Consider the following 20,206-nt stretch of genomic DNA (forward strand, 5'->3'; position numbering starts at 1 on the left):
ACTATGTTATTTTACTGTGTCGTGACCTTGGATGCGCGTAACCCAGCCACGGACGAGAAAAATCGGGAGGTCATGGACCGGTTGGGCGTCTTTCGCTACAAAATAATGCAAAGCCTTTGGCCCCACCAAGTGTCTCAATTAGGGACTACGGAGTACTCAGTGGGTTCTCATGCCCTGAATATGGCCTGTCAGGTAAAACCCGGACGTAAACCAAGTTTATCTTGTAGATTTAATGCTTTTTTTTACCTGCCTCCAGAAGTGGCTTGTGCGACCTATGCCGAGTTTTCTTGCATATTAATTTTTTTTTCAGTGTTTTAGTGAATAATCTACAAAATGTCAGAAGAGGAAAATGCACTCAAAATATTTTAGATCTTAATATTAAAATGGAATGATTTGTTTGACAAATGATGCAAATCCTAAAGTTTTAATAACCAGTGAAAATCAGCAAATTTGCCTTGTAAATGATGCTCTGTAAATCATAATGAATCTTTTCAGTCGATTTCTGCAGATCGATCAGCCCTGGTTCAGTGTAATGATTTACCCAACTCAAAACTGGAGTCAGTCGGGTTGCATCCCCAGCCACTGCAAGTAAATGCTTGGATTAGTTGAGCAGGATGTTTGATAATTGTGTTGCTGGGGCCATGCTGGGCTTCTTTATATGGAAGTGTGTATGTGGAGGAAAAATGTGGTCTATATAAAACTATACATTGCTTTGGATAAAAGCATCAAATGTACATCGGTGCTTATTGTGAATTAAGGTTAGATACGTTTTTATTCTAATTATTAATTATTTTATAATATAATTAATTGAACAATGTTATGTTTCATATACAGAAAAACTAACCAGACTGTAATGTCAATCTCAGAAAACCTCGCCTAGATTAATTGTTTTAAAGGCAATTTCTATTAGCCCATAGCTCTAGTTACCAACAGAGGGAAGACACATGTGAGTGCCTGGGAGACTAGATTTAGGGCACTTTTTTGGAGCTCGAGTGGTGCTATCCCATGATTCATTTCGAAAAGAATAGGTCCCTGTTATTTGTATCCATAGGGGGTTGTCGTAGCGCACCGGTGATAATTACAAAGTTTGTCGTTAGCGTAGCGATTTTCTATTTACCGTATTTGATGGGATTGTATTTGGACAATCTATAGCAGCATTCGATACTCTTTTTTTTAATTTTGCACTTTATAAGCAGGTGAGTAAAATTCGCACATGACCGCTAAAGCTAACGCGAGCTAGCAAGGCCACAGATAGCTTGGGCTAATTAGCTAGCTAACAAGTTAGCTAAACGACATGGATGTTCACTTTTCGACTGACAGAGTGTCCGTCCTGCTTCGCCTATAATGTTAGCGGTGATTGTACCGTTGACTTAAAAACGGTTATGTTAAGTACGGTGATAAACATGACATGATCCTGCTCGATAATAAAAAATTGCGATGCTCGTCAGCTGAACATGATCTCTCTTCTATAGCCTCCTGAGTACTTAAGGATGTCGTACCCCCCTCCCCTCAACCGTCAGCAGATGGGCATCCCGCAGCTTCCACCGAAGATCCCACCTCCACAGTATGGAGGGTTTGCCCCAGCAGTCCCGCCAGGTAAATGCCCTTGTCATTACAACAGCTGCTTGAGGCCAGGTTCATGGGACTGGACACTGGCCTTCCATTCCATGAAAATGGCATGTTAAACTGCCAAGCGTTCCTGTTCCTGTTATTTTGCATGTTCACAATTCAGTGACAAAACAGTTCTGTGAGAGTGGAAACGGAGAAATTAAGTGCCATTGTTTTTGTGTCAGAATACTCAAAGGTAGTCAGTCATATGATTACTGTTATTAAAGTACATAACAAATTGACCAGTGAGCCATACATGTTCGTGAGCCGGTAGAGGAAATGGTAATGTGAAGTTGTTCCAAAACACCTATTAATACACTATCTGTAATTAACCCTCTGAGGGTTAAACAGTTATGTCATGTTTTACAGCAAGACTGGTGCTGTTTGGTACATTTAAATTGGTAAAACATAAATATGCTATTGCCTGTAGAAGTTTGTTGTCATGTGTCTCAATAAACCGTTTGAGTGTCGTATTTTCTCTCATTCTTTTCCCAGGTACTCCCATGATCCCGGTTCATATGGGTGTAGTAACCCCAGCACCCACAGTGAGTTAGAAACAGTAGGAGTTCCTACTGCATGCCATTTGGATTATCAGGCCTTCTGTATGAACTGCAGTTAGTTACTTAATTCTTACACTTTTTAAGAGTGTAACCCAAATGATAGTTTGTTTTTTGGCAAGTTTGAAATTTAACTGATACTATAGTTATAGTTTTTTCTTCTCATATTTGCATTTCCCCCGTTCTTGCTACTTTGCAAAAGAAATACACTAAAGTGTAATTTGATGTTGCAGGTTCTTGTTCCAACCACAGTTGCTGTAGCACAGAAGTCATTGCTTCCCAAAAAAGAGCCTGGCGCTCTCAGAGCCAAGGATACAGAGGACGGCAGTGGTCCCACTACCACAGTATTTGTAGGGAACATCTCTGAAAAAGCATCAGACATGTTGGTCAGACAACTTCTAGCGGTGAGTAGGCTGCAACAAAAAATTAAATAATCCTGTTTATTTAGGTTGCTTATCTAGTGACACGAATCATACAACAACAGCCTTTACAACAACAGCTGGGTAGAAACCAGCTATAATTATATTAATTATAGATTCTGATAATTTTTTTTTTTTTTGTAAATACAGTTCTTTTAATTGTGCCTGTTCAATTTTCTATGTTGAAAACCAAGAAGTCCTAAGTAGATTTACAGCCTCAGTGTAGCTGTTTTTATAATCTGTGAGTCTGAACACTATTTTGTCCCTGGCTTGACTTTTATTTGTTGCAAGGTTCCAGCAGCATAGACACAGAGATTGAAGTCATGATGCATGACTTTCTGCAAATCACAGCTTTAAAAAAACAAACAAAAAAACATGCACTGATAGAAGGAATTAATAACCTATGTTTTATTTATTTTTTCTATTCTCTATTATAGAAATGTGGTATTGTTCTAAGCTGGAAAAGGGTCCAAGGTGCCTCTGGGAAACTTCAAGGTAAAAACAAAGAAAGCACAACACATTTAAACTGTCTTTCCTTGATGTGATGTAAACTTTGATTTGTGGTTCAGCCTTGAATCCTCTGAGTGCCGTTGTGAGCATTTACTCTTCTGCTCTGGTTTGTCTGTGTCACTCTGCAATGACATTGACTACTGATTGGCGGTGGGCTGGGGTTTGTGCCCTTGGGAATTGCAATGGACTGTGGAGGAATAGTAGCTAATATGGGGAAGGACCAAGGGTGATATCACAGCTGCTGTAGTCCATGTCTCTGCAATGTACACATTTCTGGGGAGGTGCACATCAGACTACATTGTAGAGAACTGTAGTGCCTCTGTCTACACAGTTCCTACAAAAAAATCTACCTTGCAGATTTGACGCACAAGTATAAATCTGGCTTAAGAGGGTCCCTGTAATCATTGTAGTTTTTATTAGCATTATATTCCAGTGGATAGAATTCAGCTTCTTGGTACTGATTTACAGAAAGAATCTCTTCAAGTCCAATGTAAATTCAAATTTATGTTTGCTTGTTTGTTTGTTTTTTACATCTAATATTTTAGGTAATCAGGTACTTTATCCATCTGTGGAATGAACTTTATTTCTGTTTGTAACTCCTTGAAGCTTTTGGGTTCTGTGAATATAAGGAGCCTGAATCAACACTGCGAGCCCTCAGACTTCTGCACGAGTTACTCTTAGGTGATAAGAAGCTGTTGGTCAAAGTAGATGCCAAGACTAAGGCCCAGCTAGATGAGTGGAAGGCCAAGAAGAGGAGTGCCAATGGGGTATGCTGCTCACCTTTTGTGTGAAAAGTAAATTCAAAAGTGTCTGCTTTGTGGATAAATTTGTTATATTGACTTTATAACTTTGTTTCTACCACTTTTCTGATTTTTAAAAAACAGGGAGCCAGTGAGGTATCAAAGAAGGGGGACGAAGAAGAACAAGAGGTTCTAGATGAAGAAACCGTGCGTCGGGACCAGGTTGTGAAAGGGGCAATAGATGTTCTTATCAGAGAATATGCAAGTGAGCTCAATGCTCCCTCACAGGACCCTGACAGTCAACCTCGCAACAAGAAGCGGAAAGAGAAGAAAGAGGAGGTAGCGTTAAGATGTACATGTAAACAAAACCTGGAGCAATATTTTCCTTTTTTGTGATTTGCAGTTAATTTGTAGTTATTGGTGAGTACTTAGTTTGTTTGTTTCTTGTCTTTGTCTCGTTTGTGTAAGGAGGATATCAATGCTATGGAGATAGAAGATGACAAGAGAGACTTGATTTCCAGAGAGATCAGTAAATTCCGGGACACACACAAGGTAATGTATCAAACTGCTGTTGTTACTCTATAATTTATGTTTTGGAGAAGGTGTCCTCTAAGTTTATTATTAGAAATTCTTCAACAGCAAATGGAGCTGCAATTTATAGAATTTATGGGGGTAATTCCTCCACAAGACTGTTCTGTTACTGTCAACAGTAGTAGGTAGTGTCTAGGTTAATATTTAGATTAGTTAATGCAATTCAGACATTAAAGGATTAGAAAGCATTTAATGTTTATTTAAAGATTTTTTTATTATCTATAGAAGTGGTTAAGATAATGGATGGATGGACTTGCAGTATTAAAATACTACATCAGAACGCCATACGTAGCTGTAAAGTACTTGTCTTATTCCAAATTGGCAATAGTTCTCTGTTCGTAGTACTGATTTGATATTTGCACAAGCTAAATTCATCACACAGAGTGCATGGTCACAATGTCAAATTTCATCTAAAGCTAATCTATTGATTAAACCCCACCAATATGGTAGAGTTCATTTGGTGACTAGAGCAAGATGAATCTCAGAATCTCAGCTTTGGAAAAAGTTGCGAGGATAGGATGTAAGTATGATCTTTCATTTTTTCTTTACTCATGTTGGGCGCTCCCTCGTGGAGGCTTTGCAGAGGGGCAACTGGCTTTCACGTCATTTGCATTATTTTTATTTAGATGTACAGGGTCGCTGGGAGTTGAGTGTAGAAATTACTTAGTGATAATGCAGCATGTTGGACTTAAGGGAGCTCAGTAAACCTCTGCAGGTCCTCAGATGATCTATGATGTGTTTTGAAGAACACACACTGACTAATTGAGCTAACCTCTGCAGTAGTTTGAACTGCAGCATATAGCATTACTAAAGCAGGGAGCGCCCCTTCACAGCACTCTGTAGTCTGAAGATTTACAAGGTAAGTGCCTGTTACGTTGTTATATTTATTTTTATTGATTTTGATTTTAAACATCCTTTTCTATACTTTCCATCTTCTGTTTATTTTTTTGGGGACCCCATCACTTAGTTTTAGGTGAACATCGAAAGCACGTAACAATATTTATATATGTAATATTGAATAAGTATTAAAAATTATATATGTATTATCAGATAACATTGGCTGGTTGGTTGTGTTTGAGTGAAAAGGATAAAACCCTAGAGGGGTTAGACAAAATAATGTAATCACCTCATAGAACAAGACTTTCAGCTACAGAGGTGGATCGTAATATTGGCAACATTATGAGCATGGCATAAAAGCCATTTTTAAGAATTACAGTTTTTCTCTAAAATATAAAAACTATTAAACGGTGCTTTAAAACAGTAGACACTACATGTCATAAAACAGTGACAGAAATTTAGTATATTGTAGATGAGAAGGAACTGCAATTTTCAGTGCAATTCGAATGTGGAAGCAGGTGTAGTGCACAAGTATGTCGAGCTAAAATATAACCCACCTCTGAGTGTATGGAATAATGATTTAATTACTTCCATGCAGTGCTAGAAATAAAATCAGCATGTTGTCCATAATGGCTTATTAAAGCAAGAGGTAAGTTCTGGGACAATTGAAGGTTACTAGACTGGACAATATAATACAAGATATAAAGCAGTTTTCTCTTAGACCTTTTGTAAATTTTGTAATGCTTTGCTAACCCACCACCCCTCCCCCGTACTGTTAAAGTGGTTGAATCAGGCCCTGCAGTGTAGAACATATTGAAAGCTCATGTACAACAGTTAGTTCAGACCTCTTTCATCTACTCCTGCTTTTTATTTCTGCTTATCAGTTAACAGCTGTCAGGCCCACATTTCAAACACTCTTCTTTATTGAAAAAGAGGCCAGATGTGTGGCATTGAAAACTAAGAGCTGTTAAAGATTTGTTCTGTGGGTCTGACAGTGTTAAATGTTTTAAACCATTTATTGGGTTGGAGACCAGATAGACACTGAAGACAACCTATAGGTAAGACTGCTTCAATAATTTTCCTTGTGGCACAATGGAACACAGTATCTTATTTGTTTCAGCCATGAATACAAAATCAAGTTGTTGTTGATGTTTTTTGTGTGTGGATGAACTATGATTATATGCTACACTTGCTACACATGTTGTTTGCACATTTTGTTTTGAGTATTTTGACTTTACACTTGACCTGCTTTTCCTCCCACACATAGCCTATAGGATGTGTAGGGGCAGAAGTGCTGAAACCGTAGTTCATCACCTGTAAGTTGCACACCAGTAGCTCCAAAACAGTCTGTAGAGAATGCCATGATGTTTGTCAGCTGGTGAGAATGTAGAGAATTGATTACATTTCATTTCTGTGCTGAGTATTTTTCAGCTATCTGCATTCCAGATAGGCTCGCATAAATACGTGATCTACTGGATATTAATCATATTTAAGTTATCACGCTGTCATTCAGCTGTTTATTGAGTTCCCACAATGCTGATGACCATATAGAAAACACATGGGAGATTATGTAATGCCATTTAAAGCTTAATCCACTCGGCATCCAGATAATACCAACCTATTCTTAATTAACGTGTTGACCATATAGTTTAACAATATGTTCACTCTGTATTTAAATATATTATGTATGTTATCTCTTCTGCAGTGTAGAGTAGAGGTATGTGTATGGTGGTGCTGTGGTGAAACTGTATCTCAACATCTAACAACATTATGCGTTTGAATCTGTGGGCCATATTGGATCATGTCAAATCTGTTGAGTGCACGTTGATTTGAAAAGTGACTGGATATAGGCTTCAGATACATTATTGCCTACAGTTATTCTTGGAGTGGCCAATTATTACATCAGAGCATTAACCCAGATCACCATAAAACACGTAACTGGAGAGGACAGGCTGACCTGTTACATCTAAAAATAAAAAAATAAAAAATACTGAGGCTAAGATAGGACGCGATTTCTCTTCAGTAGTTTGATGAAACAGAAGTACAATAATATGAATGTTCAGTGCCAAAAGTGCAGACCCCATAACAGAAATGGATAAAGGATAGTTTTTACTTTAACGCCTTCACAGATTACTACTTTAAAGAATGAACAGCACTTTAGGATTTTACATAGGTGTGTCTTGAATTGAGCAGTTTTTATGTTGAACTTTATGATGATGTCCTCGCTCACAGCAGCCAAGTCAATGAGTCATGGCAATATGTGAGTGTGTCTGCCCCCCAGAGAACCTAAATCATTTTTTAGTATCACAAGCTGATAACCTGTGTATATTGATGTGTGATGTAACTGTGATGGTCTTTTAAGTGCTTTGAATCTAGTAACACATTCTCCTTTTTCTTCCTGTCGGGCTACTGCAGAAACTGGAGGAAGAAAAAGGAAAAAAAGAAAAGGAGCGACTGGAGCTGGAGAGGGAAAGAAGAGAGAGGGACAAAGAGCGGGAGCGCGAGAGGGAGCGCCGTGATCGTGAGAAAGAGAAGGAAAGGGAGAGAGAGAGGGACAAGGAGCGGGAAAGAGACAGAGATCATGACCGCGAACGGGAGAGGGATCGCGAACGGGAAAGAGCAAAGGAGCGTGAGAGGGAGCGAGAGAGGGAACAGAGTCGAGATGTCAGTGAAGGTCGCAGCAGATCGAGGTAAGTGAAAGCCAGTTCTGCCGTGCTCAGTTACCCTCTTCATTCACTGTAATCCCATACCTTCTTGCTGTATTTGTACTTTATTGTAATAAATAAGCTGTCAATCAGATGGAGTTGACATTTGGTTTTCACATCACTTTGACTTCATTTATTATCTAAATCACAGAACAATTTAGACATGGCAGCAGATCTGGATCTAGACTAATAAGCTACTAATGTAGCTGGTTTGATTTTTGTATTTTATGAAGCTTTATTATGCTATTTGGCTGACAAATAATAGAATAAAGAAAAACCTTTTAATATAATGCAATGCAATTAAAAACATTCTTATTAATACGTATAATATAAATAATCATTTTAATATTCCCCATTCCCATGTTCCTCAGAATCCCAATATAATTTAAATGAGTTCCGTATTCATCTAGTAAAAGTAATTTGTAATAAAATCTGTACTATTGAATTGCCTTGTTTTAAGCCAAAGCTTCCAAACGAAGGTGTGGCAGCTTCTTTTGATTGTATCGGATTGTTCTAAAAGGCTGTTGTGCTTTGGCAGTTTGAGCCATGCAAAGACCAATAGAACACTGAAATTAAACAAGTGCCTCCTGTTGTTTTGTGATTGATCTTTTTACTTCTGGTTATAACTAATTATGTAATATTTAAACTACACTAAAGGCAAAAATTTGTTTTCTGCAGAGAGAGAACAAGAGAGGATAAAAAACGAGACCGTGAAGAAGATGAGGAGGATATTTATGAACGGAGAAGGCTGGAGAGGAGGCTTCGAGACAAGGAAGCAGCTTATCAAGAAGTGTGCATTTAACTGTGGTTGATCAAAATTAGATAACTGCACATAAAACTTTTTCATCACCTTCATTTGTTCATGTGTCACTATGTGATCAGTTCTTTTCGCCTGTGTCTTCCTAAAGCGTCTGAAGAACTGGGAGATCCGGGAGAGAAAGAAGGCTCGTGACTACAGCAAAGAAGCAGAAAGGGAGGATGAGAGGCGGCGTGAAATGGTAATGCATTGCACACTATATTAAACTGTTAGAACATAATTGCCTTTGGTTTTAACATAATTCACAATGTCTGATATGATGATGAATAATTGATTTGCTGGGTTTGTGCAGATACACTAACTGTTAATTTGTTTACGTTCAGATCAAAGAAGCCAAAAGACTTAAGGAATTCCTTGAAGATTATGACGATGACAGAGATGACCCAAAATACTACAGGTGTCTATGCATGTTTAGTGCCAGGTAGACGTTTATTTTCTTTTTGAGAATGCTTCACATGTTATAACCCTCATTGTCAGGGGGAGTGCTTTGCAGAAGAGACTTCGTGACCGAGAAAAGGAGATCGAATTGGACGAGCGAGACCGTAAGAGGGAGAAGGAGGAGCTGGAGGAGATTAGACAGAGACTGCTCGCTGAGGGTCACCCTGACCCTGATGCTGAGTTGCAGAGGGTGAGCCTGCCAAAAACTTGCATTGTTTCTCAAGAAAAGCATTTCTTTTACTTACAAGATTTTGCATTATTTGTGTAGGTACAGATTTAAAAAAATCTTTCTTGCAGCTTTGAAACTGTGTAGTTGTTTTATTGAAATTGAGGCACGTACAAGTTCTCGTCTGCCTTTGGAATGAATTTGTAATGATTTAGTTTGTTATATAAAAGAGAGGCCATTGTTAATATGTTGAGTATATTTCCATAGATGGAGGAGGAGGCTGAGCGCAAACGGCAGCCACCTCTAAAACTTGAAGCGGAGGAGGATGTCAACAAGGAGAAGGCTCAGAAGGATCGTGGTCGGGGTCGGGAGAAGAGAGAGACAGAGAGGCCAGCGGAGCCAATTTCTCGAGGCCCCCAGCAGCATTCAGACGACGACGTAGAGGAAGGAGAGGAGGACGACTACCGTGATGGTGAAGACTCACAAGAAGCCAAGCCACAACTCAAACCTGTCATGCGGCCAATCACTACTGCTCCTTCAGTGTCCTCAGCCAGTGCGAATGTGACCGCAACCACACCCGACAGTGAATCTCCATGTGGCATCATCATTCCAGGCGAGAACACTCCTGAGGTCCAGCCTCCAGAGGAACACCGACCCAAGATCGGTCTCAGTCTCAAACTAGGTGAGTATAGTAGCAAACTAATGGCACAGAGAGGCTGTTTTATTTAGCATTACTGCTTTGTGCCAGAATAAACTCTTGTTCCTCTTGTTGATTTTCTATTCCAGGTGCCACCAACAGTCCCAGCCAGCTTAGTGCAGGAAAGCGAAAGAAACTGGCAACTGTGGAAAGTGTTTTCAACAAGTTTGATGATGAGGAGGCTGATGAGCAGCCCCGTAAAAGGAAACTGGTTCCGCTGGACTATGGCGATGATGATAAGAGTCTGGGACTGGATGGGGCAGAAATTTCAGGGGCCAAGGGCAGCATCAACACAGAAGAGAAACGCACGCACATAAAGAGCCTGATTGAGAAGATCCCCACTGCCAGGCCTGAGCTCTTCTCCTACCCCCTAGACTGGACCATGGTTGATTCGGTAAAGAGCCCCTGGAAGTTTAGAGTTATGACAGTTTAATTAACTGTGCAGTTGTGCGATATAATAGTATATTGTGTGACAATAGAAAAACAGCAAATCACACCTTTTTTTTTGCATTACAATGCAGGAGTGTAGCAACACAGACACACAGAAGAGTGAAGGTGACACAGAGTGTAGTAATTCAGAGTGAAAGCAGGCATCTGTGACAGCCAAATGGCATAAAGCAATACTAGGACACAGTCGTTTGCCTTTTGAATGATTACACATACTTACTGTGCCAAGGAAATCAAGCAACATTAACCATCCATTCTGAGGAAAAGCTTCAATGCAGAGTTGACCTCTGAAAACTTGGCGGAAACTTTAATTTCTTTTTTTTTTATTGGTTACCATTAGCTTGTAAAACAGCTACATCTGCTGAAACGCTACTGACAACTTTTAAGGTGGAATGTTTTTACACGTTACTGAATGCATGCGTTCTCATTGGGAATCACTAAACCAACCTTAAATTTGAATGCAACAACTTTAACCATTATACCCCTTTTTATTGCTTCTGTTGCAATGTATAAACTGGATCTGAGAACTACATCTTCAAGTGCTTTCAAAAATATAAATGAATCTTTACTGGATTACATGAATCTTTCTCCTGATTTAGAGAAAGGTGGTGAAGCTTGAAACCTGTGCACAGTACCACACCTGTCTCCACATCACACTAGCAGCACCTACGCAAGAATCAAAATAGTACTGAGTTAATCTTCGGATGAAAGCAGCAAATCTGACATGGTAGTCGAAAGTTTCCACAAAGTTTCTAAGGCGAAATATAATCAAATAAGTAAATACCTTTTGGTCAAGTATATAAATAGAATTTTAATATGAAATTGGCCTGTCCGTGTGGCAATGTCACTGAATATACAGAAAAATGCATCTTTTTTTTGGATATTAATTTAACCTTGTTAAGGTCAAAGGAAGGAAGTAATTTAAATATTAGTTCCTAGGTTTTATCATCAGATTTATAAATTCATTATATTTGCTTTCATTACATGTTCATTGTTTAATTAAACAATTTGTTGTTCTGTTTGATTCTGAAGATTCTGATGGATCGTCGCATTAGACCATGGATCAATAAGAAGATTATTGAATACATTGGCGAGGAGGAACCTACTCTGGTAGATTTTGTCTGTTCAAAGGTCAGCCATTATTTCTGTTTCAGAACCTATTTTCAGCTCAACATGTTGCCCATAATTGTCTGGTGTTTATTGTTAGGCGTGTTTGGAAAATACAAAGGTTTCTGTATGTTCTCAGATTTAGCTCCATGTCCTGAAGTTTATTATTTGACACTGTTTTGTATTTTGCATAATTAAAATTATCTTTTCTACTCAGGTGATGGCACACAGCACCCCTCAGGGTATTCTTGATGATGTTGCAATGGTAAGCTCAAATGTAACCACAAAGATACATGTGTTAAAAAGGATTTTAGGTTTTGGTCCTTTTAACCTGAAATGCCCACTCAGAACAATTTCTGTTTGTGGGAAAAGCACACGGGTGGCCCATTTCAAAGTATAATCTAGAAGATTGTGATTTCACTAAATATAGTTTTGTAATTGAAAGGTGTGCTAAGGTTGCCTCCTCTTTGCAAACGTGCTCTCTGCAAACCTGCATTCAATTAATTGCCGGCTACATTTCACGTCATGGGTGTTTCTTTCTTAGCTGTGGTCTATTTTACTTTAAAGAAAGTATCAAAATAATATCTAAAGACTAGAGACCTTGGCTCTCTTCACCTTTGCCCTACAGTGATGACTTGTTCTTACCTGAAATCTTCTGGGGTTTTTTTATGTTTTTTTAGTTATAAATACTCATTGTAGCCTCATTAAACTAAAATGATAGCATTTATAGTTGGTTAAATGTGTTACTAACTTCATAGTAAAAATGTGGAGCCTGCTGAATTGATCAATAACTGAGGAAACCGCAACAGATTTGATGCTTTCTTATATGGACAATAAGAAAACACATCTTCTCAACTTTGATCATTTTACAGACAATACAAACGTAATCATTAGTTAAAAATAAATAATGCAAGTAATGTTAATGTAATATGCTCATTTTATGTTTTTAATAATATTGTATTTCACAGAACACATTCCAAAAATGAATTCCTCAGAACACTGCAAGAAACCGTGTCCCCCACACAGCTACACACTCAACTTTCCACTACTACCTTGTGGTGCTGGGCAACGGTTTCTTACTGTGTTCTGTGGAATTGATTTGTGGAACGTGTTCTGTGAAATGGTTATCATCTCAAAGTTTTCTGTGGAATTACTTTATCAGCTCAATTGTGGAACGTGGAATTCAATAAATGTTTAGTGTTTTATCATACAATGATCTCTGGAGTGGGTAATTGTCGGACCACTGGACATGAGTAAGCCTGCCTCTCTACACCATTCTCTGATAAATCTCTTTGTGTTCAGGTTCTTGATGAAGAAGCAGAAGTCTTCATAGTGAAAATGTGGAGGCTGCTGATATATGAAACAGAAGCTAAGAAGATTGGACTGGTGAAATAAAGGTCACATGTTTATCTTACTGACTTCCATTTACTCTCAGTTCTGCTACATGGAGTTTTCTGCTCCAGCAGGCTATAAACATGTGCACATACAACCCTCCATTCCTTCAGCAAGGAGCTGTTGCCTTCTATATATGTGTGTGTGTGTGTATGTATGTATGAGAGCGAGAGTAAGTAAGTGAGTGTGGAAGAGAGGGCTGTGAACAGAAAAGGTTTGCACAGGCATAATGCATGAAAAAAGTTTGTATTTGTTTTTCTTTGTTGATGCTCTTGACAGAGATGTATTTTATCCATCTGTTCCCCAGGACATTGAACACATTCTGCTTTGATTTCCTGTTGTCATGTTGAGGCACTGCTCCATTGTGTGAACTAATAAATATGTCTTTTTTTTTTAAGAAAACACTTTGCCTTTCGTAACTGTGCTATTTTGTTTGTCTTTGTATAACTGGTTTTAAATGCATTAATACTAGTAATTTGGTACTACATATCATTTTGATAATTCTTTTTATAAATTTGCAAAGCAAAAGTGGAGTGATGGGAAATAGCATTTTATTTTTTTGCAAACCTTATTTATTTCAGGCACCCTTCAAACAAATCTGGAACAGATTACAATTGTGTTAACAGCATTAAGTTAGTGTTTGAAATACTTAGTATTCCAGTAAATAAAATGGTACAGTACCTCTACATGCAGCAGAGTTATTTTTTTAGGCAAGTACTTACTCAAGAATTAAGATTCAAAGAACTTTATTGAGCCCATTGGGAAATTGAGTTGCCTTGTTACAGCGGCTCTTCACGTTAAAAATAGAAGAGAAAGGAGGGGGAAAAAAAACTCCAAGACAATAGACAAGTACAAACTACTGATCAATAAGTAAGAAAACCCAGCTAGAGGAGTAAACAAATGAAAATGTTTAATACTATTTGAATACTATGTGCCCCCCCCCCCCCCCTTACAGAAGGGATGAGTTGAACAGTTTAATGGCCACTGGGAGAGAGGATCTCCTCAAGTTAAGTTTACATGTTCAAGTGAAGTACAAAGCAGAGTTTGTGTACTTCTATCAAATCTTAAGCTTTTGTATTTTAAGAAACAACATATTTCCCCCTCAATCGGCATTTGAATGTTAACTACAAATACAAGTACAAACATACTATAATAATACAGAATAGTATAGAGTAAAGCTTTACAATAGATATCATAGCATATCCTACAACTGAATAAAAGAAATAAAGGTTTACCAGTGAGGTTAATTACACAAATTAAAATGTGACACACAATACACGTTTGAATAGCTTTTTGGTAACTTCCTCCTGTGTTTCCAGCTCCAGCGGGTCTCGCAGATACGTGGCAGGTTGATTGATGAACTCTCACCCGGAAGCACTTTTCATCGGCACCACACAACAGGATGCTCCGTTAGCCAGTCAGCTGCTAGCCACATCGGGAAGTTGCAATGTTATTTTCGACAGCTGCACCTCGTTGAAAGGATGCGGGGTAGTGGGCGTTTGAAAGTGAAGGTTAACGTGTCAAGTTTGTTTATTAGGGGAATTTGAAGGTCGGACCTAATCGCGAAGCTAGTTAGCATAGCTTAGCTTTGCTAACGTTATCGAGGCCAAGAGGCTGCACCGTCTCTGTTCATGGAACGTGGATGTTTGGTAGCAACGGAAGAAGAGACGTGACGTGTGTGAAATAGTTGTTAAACCTTTTGTTTAATAGCAGCTCTGTTTCGGGGGATGCCATTTAAATTGACGAGAACGAATAAAAGCCCGTGTTAAAAGTGTAAGCGGTGGTTGGTTTGCATGGTTTAGCTTAGCAGTAGATAGCCGAAAAGAGACTTGCAGTCATGGACGATTTCAGCTCAATCAGCCTGCTGTCTCTTGCCATGTTAGTGGGATGTTATGTGGCCGGGACAATACCTTTAGCAGTCAACCTTTCAGAGGTGAGTTTCTAACACGCGAAGCTTTGTAAAACGTCTTGCACAGTGAAGCTCAGTGTTTGTGAGAGCCGTTGTTAAATCGCTGTTGTTGCTGTGGGGAATCTTTGTTTCTCCAGGAGAAGCTGAAGCTGGTCACGGTGCTGGGAGCAGGGCTGCTCTGTGGGACTGCACTGGCTGTCATCATTCCCGAAGGGGTCCACGCACTTTATGAGGAAATCCTTGAAGGTGGAGTTCACAAAAATAGTGGTTCAAGTGAAAAAGAGTAGCACTGAAACCAGCATATGCTGCTGAAAGATATCAGTCATTTTCTACTTAGATAAATCAAACCACAGTTTTAAACTTTTTTTCACTCTATTACATGCATCTTTGTGGACAACAAAGCTGCTCTGTCTCCAAGTTACGTACTGTAATCGATTTACATAACATTTCTGGAGATTGTCTGTCTCCCAGGTCACGGTTATCCCAAAGGTGCTACTCAGTGGCAGCTAGAATTGCTTTAAGTTCTTGAAGATTTCTCATGAGAGGCAAAATATCTCCAGAATCTCAAGCAAATTCACTTGTGACAGTGAGCAACATATTTTGGATTTAAACAATGAATTGACTTTGAAAGCAACTCGTTTTTAGTGCTGTTTTCCAAGGTAGAATTTTAGTAGTAACAGTCTCTACACATTCACGTGCACATTCAGAAAGTCACAAGTAACACTGCAGTCAGCTCTTGAATGCAGCTTTAAATGTTGCCTGTCAAGTTATTCCATAAGTGACAAACATCATTTGTATTCGTTTATTTTTGGTTTGTGGTTAATGTGCAGCGAATAACTCCTTTTGGTGACTTGAAGGTTTAGGACAGTGGCTATGCAATTGGTACTTCCTGGTTTTATTCTGACTGGTTTTAAATGCCTTCAAGACTGTCATAGTGTGGATAGGGTGTAAATGGCATCTGCCTTTTTGTAGACTGTAAGCGTTTGAATCCTATTCAAACAGCAAAGTTCAGCCAGATGACGTCTATTTCTGTTACCTAACAAACACAGATATGTGTTTTGTGATCGATAACTGTGTCTCAGAGTGGTCTGCAGATATACTTTTCTACCTAATGGTACCTTTACACTGCTTCTCATTTACCACTATGCGCACACACACACACACACACACACACACACACACACACACACACACACCAATGCGAGGGCTGCCAGTTTGTCTGCAGTCAACAGGACCAACAAATTTGGGGTTTGGTGTCTTGCTCAACATCCCTGGGATTTGTGTTAAAATCTTTACCTCCTGAGCAAGAATTGTCCTAGCAAAAAAACAACATGGCTTTGTGATGACTTGGAATCTGAATTTTATTTATTTTATGAATAATAATAATAATAATAATAATAAAGTATTTTTTCCCTTTTAACAGTGCTTTTACTGCTTTCTGTTCTCTCATGACGTGTGTGTCTGCAGGTGGACACCACAGCCCTGGTCAGGTTGGAGTTGTAGAAGTCTCTGAACCAAAGGGTGAATCTGAAGCAGCTCTTGGTGCCAGTGGAAAGCATGAACACAATCATGAAGAGCTTCATGCCTACATTGGAGTATCTCTGGTCCTGGGCTTTGTATTTATGCTTCTGGTCGACCAGATAGGCAGTTCTCATGTGCACAACGCTGAAGGTCAGTATTACAAAGTCACAAAAAACACAAAAGATTTAAAGATCAAGATCATTTCTTTCTTATAAATGTGTAGAGGTCCAGACTGTTTGTGTGGACACGTTATGGACTTTTCTTGAGGCTGTTTGTTAAATTGGTCTGGATGATGGGGTCTGTCATTAGCTTATTCTAGTGCTAATCATCCCCACCACAAGAAAGCTCTGCTGAAAGTTGTTTTCCCAGCTCCACCCATGCTCAGCACCAGCTTTGTTTTTGATGCTACATATTTGGTTACTCACTTCGCTAGTAGCATCTATTAGTTTTTGGAGAAGAGAGGCTGATGTGTCATCACTGAAATTTGCTTTGTTTTTTTTTTTGGTGGAGAAGATCCAGAGTCAGCAAGAGTCGCCTCCTCAAAAATCACCACCACCTTGGGTCTTGTGGTCCACGCTGCCGGTAGGTGATTGGCTGATGCTCTTCTTTACTAAAAGCCTTTATTTGCATTTCCTTGCTACTATGCTTTATTCTTGTCTGCAGCCAGTTATACTTTGTGATTAATCACAGGAGTCCTATCACATGAATGAAACCTAAAAAATAATGTTTTCAATATAAAAAAATGGGTGATTTTTATTTTTTTGTGTGTGTAGTATTATTAACATCTTTTGTAATACTGATGTTGTTTCATCTTATGAACTCGGTCTCCAGCTGATGGAGTTGCACTAGGAGCTGCTGCCTCTACGTCTCAGACCAGCGTTCAACTCATTGTCTTTGTAGCCATCATGTTGCATAAGGTAACAATAGATCATATTTTGAGCAAAACGTCAGTGTTGTTCATTATTATCTTTTTCTAGTTTAAGGGTTTTGGGGATACTTGTATATTTTAAAAGTCGAAATGGAAGTAGAGCTAAAATGAATAATGAATTAATAAGCAATGTGGCAAAAATATCAAGCACTCTTTCGTTCCAACAATCACATTTGTGAGAATTAGCTGTTTTTTGTTGTTGTATTTTTAGTAAACTAAAAATGATTTTAAAAACCATGTTACATCTCTTAAACTTTTCACCAGTTTCCAACATTTGATGGCACAAATAAATATAGTTAACTGTCGTAAATGTGATACTATCTACTGCTCTGTCATCTCCAGGCTCCAGCAGCGTTCGGTCTGGTATCTTTCCTCATGCATGCTGGTCTTGAGAGGAACCGCATCCGCAAGCATCTCCTGGTCTTCGCTCTGGCAGCACCCATCCTCTCCATGCTCACATTCTTAGGCCTCAGTCAGGTAAATAATGTGTTTTGACACCATCATCTGATGTTGGCCCACACTTAAACATTACTTGTGATTTAATAAAAATATGTATCCCTTGATTTTTCAATGAAATAGTTGTTCCAGCAGCTGTGTTGTTGAGGCAGTTGTCGTCTTTAAAGACTGTAAAACAATAAAAAAGAACATGACTTGTTTACAGAAGTCATGAGTTTTGTCTTGGAAATTCAGTATTAGTTGAAAGACAAATGTAAGCAAGAGCCATTTACCAGACAAAAGCAAATATAATTCAAAAGAAATGAAACACACCAATTTCACACAAACATTTTTAACTGTCACCAAAGAAATGTTTCAGTTTTTTTTTTTTTTCTCTTCTATTTTCCCCCCTTCAGAGTAGCAAAGAAGCCCTGTCAAATGTCAATGCCACTGGAGTTGCCATGCTCTTCTCTGCTGGCACCTTCCTTTACGTCGCCACCGTCCACGTCCTCCCCGAGGTCGGGGGTGGGGGCCACAGCCACGCTCCTGCAGGAGGGAATGGAGGGAATGGAGGGAAAGGACTGAGCAAGGTGGAGGTGGGAGCCCTGGTGCTGGGCTGCCTCATTCCTCTGGTGCTGTCCGTCGGTCACCACCATTAGACTCACAGCTCAGGATGGATTTCACACAGGTGTACAGGGAAACACATTGTTGGTCGGTTAATGTCTTATTGCTTTTTGTCTGCTGATGGACCTCGTGGACCAGACTGGTGCTCGTTGCGGGGACGTCTTTTGACTTAAAAGTGAAGCTGTGAACAGAGAATGAATCATTTTTAGGGAAAATCACAACAAAGACACACAACGACATTTTTCCTCCTTCTGACGCTGAGAACAAAATGATGCATCTACTGTATGTGTCCATTTACACCACAGATATGTCGAGGCCAGAGGACGTTGGACTCTTCAGCTGTTTATTTAGATCACTGTGGAGTTTCCAGTGTTGCTTTATCGTGCTTCTCCAGAGTCAAAGAACCAACCCTGATTTCATTACAGTGATGCTTTATTAGACGGCAGTTGCACAGTGAGATTTAGATAGTCTTGATTAAGCTTGTGATTTTGAGAAAGCAAATGTTTTTATATAACTGTACAGATCTCTTAGCAAAAACCCAGATTAAAGTGATTTTCAAGTGCCATATTGAAACCGGTTCCCGAAGAGATGGCGCTGTAAGGACATCACAGCTTGCTTATTTTCTTACCAACACAAATCTCGTACTCCCAACCGACTTTGACGCAGGAGCCAGATGCACCTAACGTCTTTTTCTTTTTTGAGTAGTGACTTTATAAATAAGGTTTTCCCCTAATAGAAAGTGGTTAGAAGCCGATCACTGACATTGGCATTGAACCACTTGTTAAGGTTCCTGAGCCCTGCAGTGGGTCGAGACACAGCCAGCTACGATGTATCACCACATTTACTGTCGTTTTTAATTCCTCTGCTTAGTTTGATCAGTTTGATCTTGGGATGAACTATAAATAGAGCTGGAAAAATCTGTAGAGAATCGTCTGAAGTGATTGTATAGAGTGTCGCAATGCTTAGTTAGAGGTGGGGGGGCTATTTCAGCAGCTCTACATGGGTGAATGAGCTGCCTTATGGAGGGCATTTATTCAAAGGAAAACCTGTAGGGACCATCAGCTCTGGTAAACAGACATATTTTAAATTGTAGGAGGAGAGTTGAGACATTTCTTTTTCTTTTTTTTTGTTTCTTTTGTTGACTCCTCATTAATGAGAAATACCTGAGCAATAATAATAAAAAGGTGAAAGTGGGCCGACGTCACTTCTTTCTCAGGAGTGCAGCCGAGCGTGGAAAAGGTACAGATGGTTTGGCTTCACGTTCAAAGCACTTGTCATGTGATTGATATAACAAGATCTGTCAGTTGGATGCTCTTGAACGCTTCTAACGCCGCAATGCCCCAGAACCATAAGAGCAGCTGCGCAAACTGCACCGTCTTCTATCAGGACACGTGGATATTGTGTTTCACTGTGCCTGCTCCCGTATGTATGTGTGTGTATACTGTACAGAGTGACTTCTTCCTTCCGCAGTCACCACGATCTCCTGTGTGAGATGGAACTGCTTTATCACCAACGCATCTTTTCTTACTCCTTTTTATTTGTATTTTATTTCTTTTGGGTCTATGTACGGTTACCCACTGTTCTTTTCAGTGCAGATACAAGAGGCTACAGACTGTGTGAGGAGTCTCTGTTTTATGTATAAATTCAGCAGTTTTACACTCAGCTTGTCAATTAATTACAACTTCTTTTACGAGCGAAAAAAAAAAAGCCACCGTGATGTTTTTTGGCTCCCTTGTACGGCTGTGAGAGAAAGGGCTG

At 39.2% G+C, this 20,206-nt stretch overlaps 2 protein-coding genes across 4 annotated transcripts; both read left to right on the forward strand.

Moving 5' to 3' along the window:
• Nucleotides 1–1,006: 1,006 nt before the first annotated feature.
• Nucleotides 1,007–13,444, forward strand: rbm25a (RNA binding motif protein 25a). 2 transcript variants are annotated; one of them, XM_067478570.1, is made up of 18 exons: nucleotides 1,007–1,196; nucleotides 1,473–1,596; nucleotides 2,104–2,153; nucleotides 2,399–2,569; nucleotides 3,022–3,079; nucleotides 3,701–3,861; nucleotides 3,979–4,173; nucleotides 4,303–4,386; nucleotides 7,678–7,952; nucleotides 8,646–8,757; nucleotides 8,876–8,965; nucleotides 9,108–9,181; nucleotides 9,262–9,412; nucleotides 9,656–10,070; nucleotides 10,175–10,479; nucleotides 11,565–11,663; nucleotides 11,857–11,904; nucleotides 12,942–13,444. In XM_067478570.1, exons 2-18 carry the CDS (start codon nucleotides 1,491–1,493, stop codon nucleotides 13,032–13,034), a joined length of 2,487 nt encoding a protein of 828 aa, XP_067334671.1. In that variant the 5' UTR covers nucleotides 1,007–1,196; nucleotides 1,473–1,490; the 3' UTR covers nucleotides 13,035–13,444. The 2 variants fall into 2 exon arrangements, with proteins under 2 accessions (XP_067334671.1, XP_067334672.1); XM_067478571.1 differs by having other exon boundaries at nucleotides 4,306–4,386.
• Nucleotides 13,445–14,389: 945 nt separating this feature from the next.
• slc39a9 (solute carrier family 39 member 9) lies at nucleotides 14,390–20,139 on the forward strand. Of its 2 annotated transcripts, none has more exons than XM_067478573.1 (7): nucleotides 14,390–14,964; nucleotides 15,078–15,186; nucleotides 16,408–16,611; nucleotides 16,972–17,043; nucleotides 17,293–17,378; nucleotides 17,732–17,866; nucleotides 18,241–20,139. In XM_067478573.1, exons 1-7 carry the CDS (start codon nucleotides 14,869–14,871, stop codon nucleotides 18,481–18,483), a joined length of 945 nt encoding a protein of 314 aa, XP_067334674.1. In that variant the 5' UTR covers nucleotides 14,390–14,868; the 3' UTR covers nucleotides 18,484–20,139. The 2 variants fall into 2 exon arrangements, with proteins under 2 accessions (XP_067334674.1, XP_067334675.1); XM_067478574.1 differs by having other exon boundaries at nucleotides 14,394–14,964; nucleotides 16,975–17,043.
• Nucleotides 20,140–20,206: the final 67 nt, after the last annotated feature.

This window comes from Channa argus, chromosome 16, assembly GCF_033026475.1.
Source record: "Channa argus isolate prfri chromosome 16, Channa argus male v1.0, whole genome shotgun sequence".
Classification (NCBI taxonomy): Eukaryota; Metazoa; Chordata; class Actinopteri; order Anabantiformes; family Channidae; genus Channa; species Channa argus.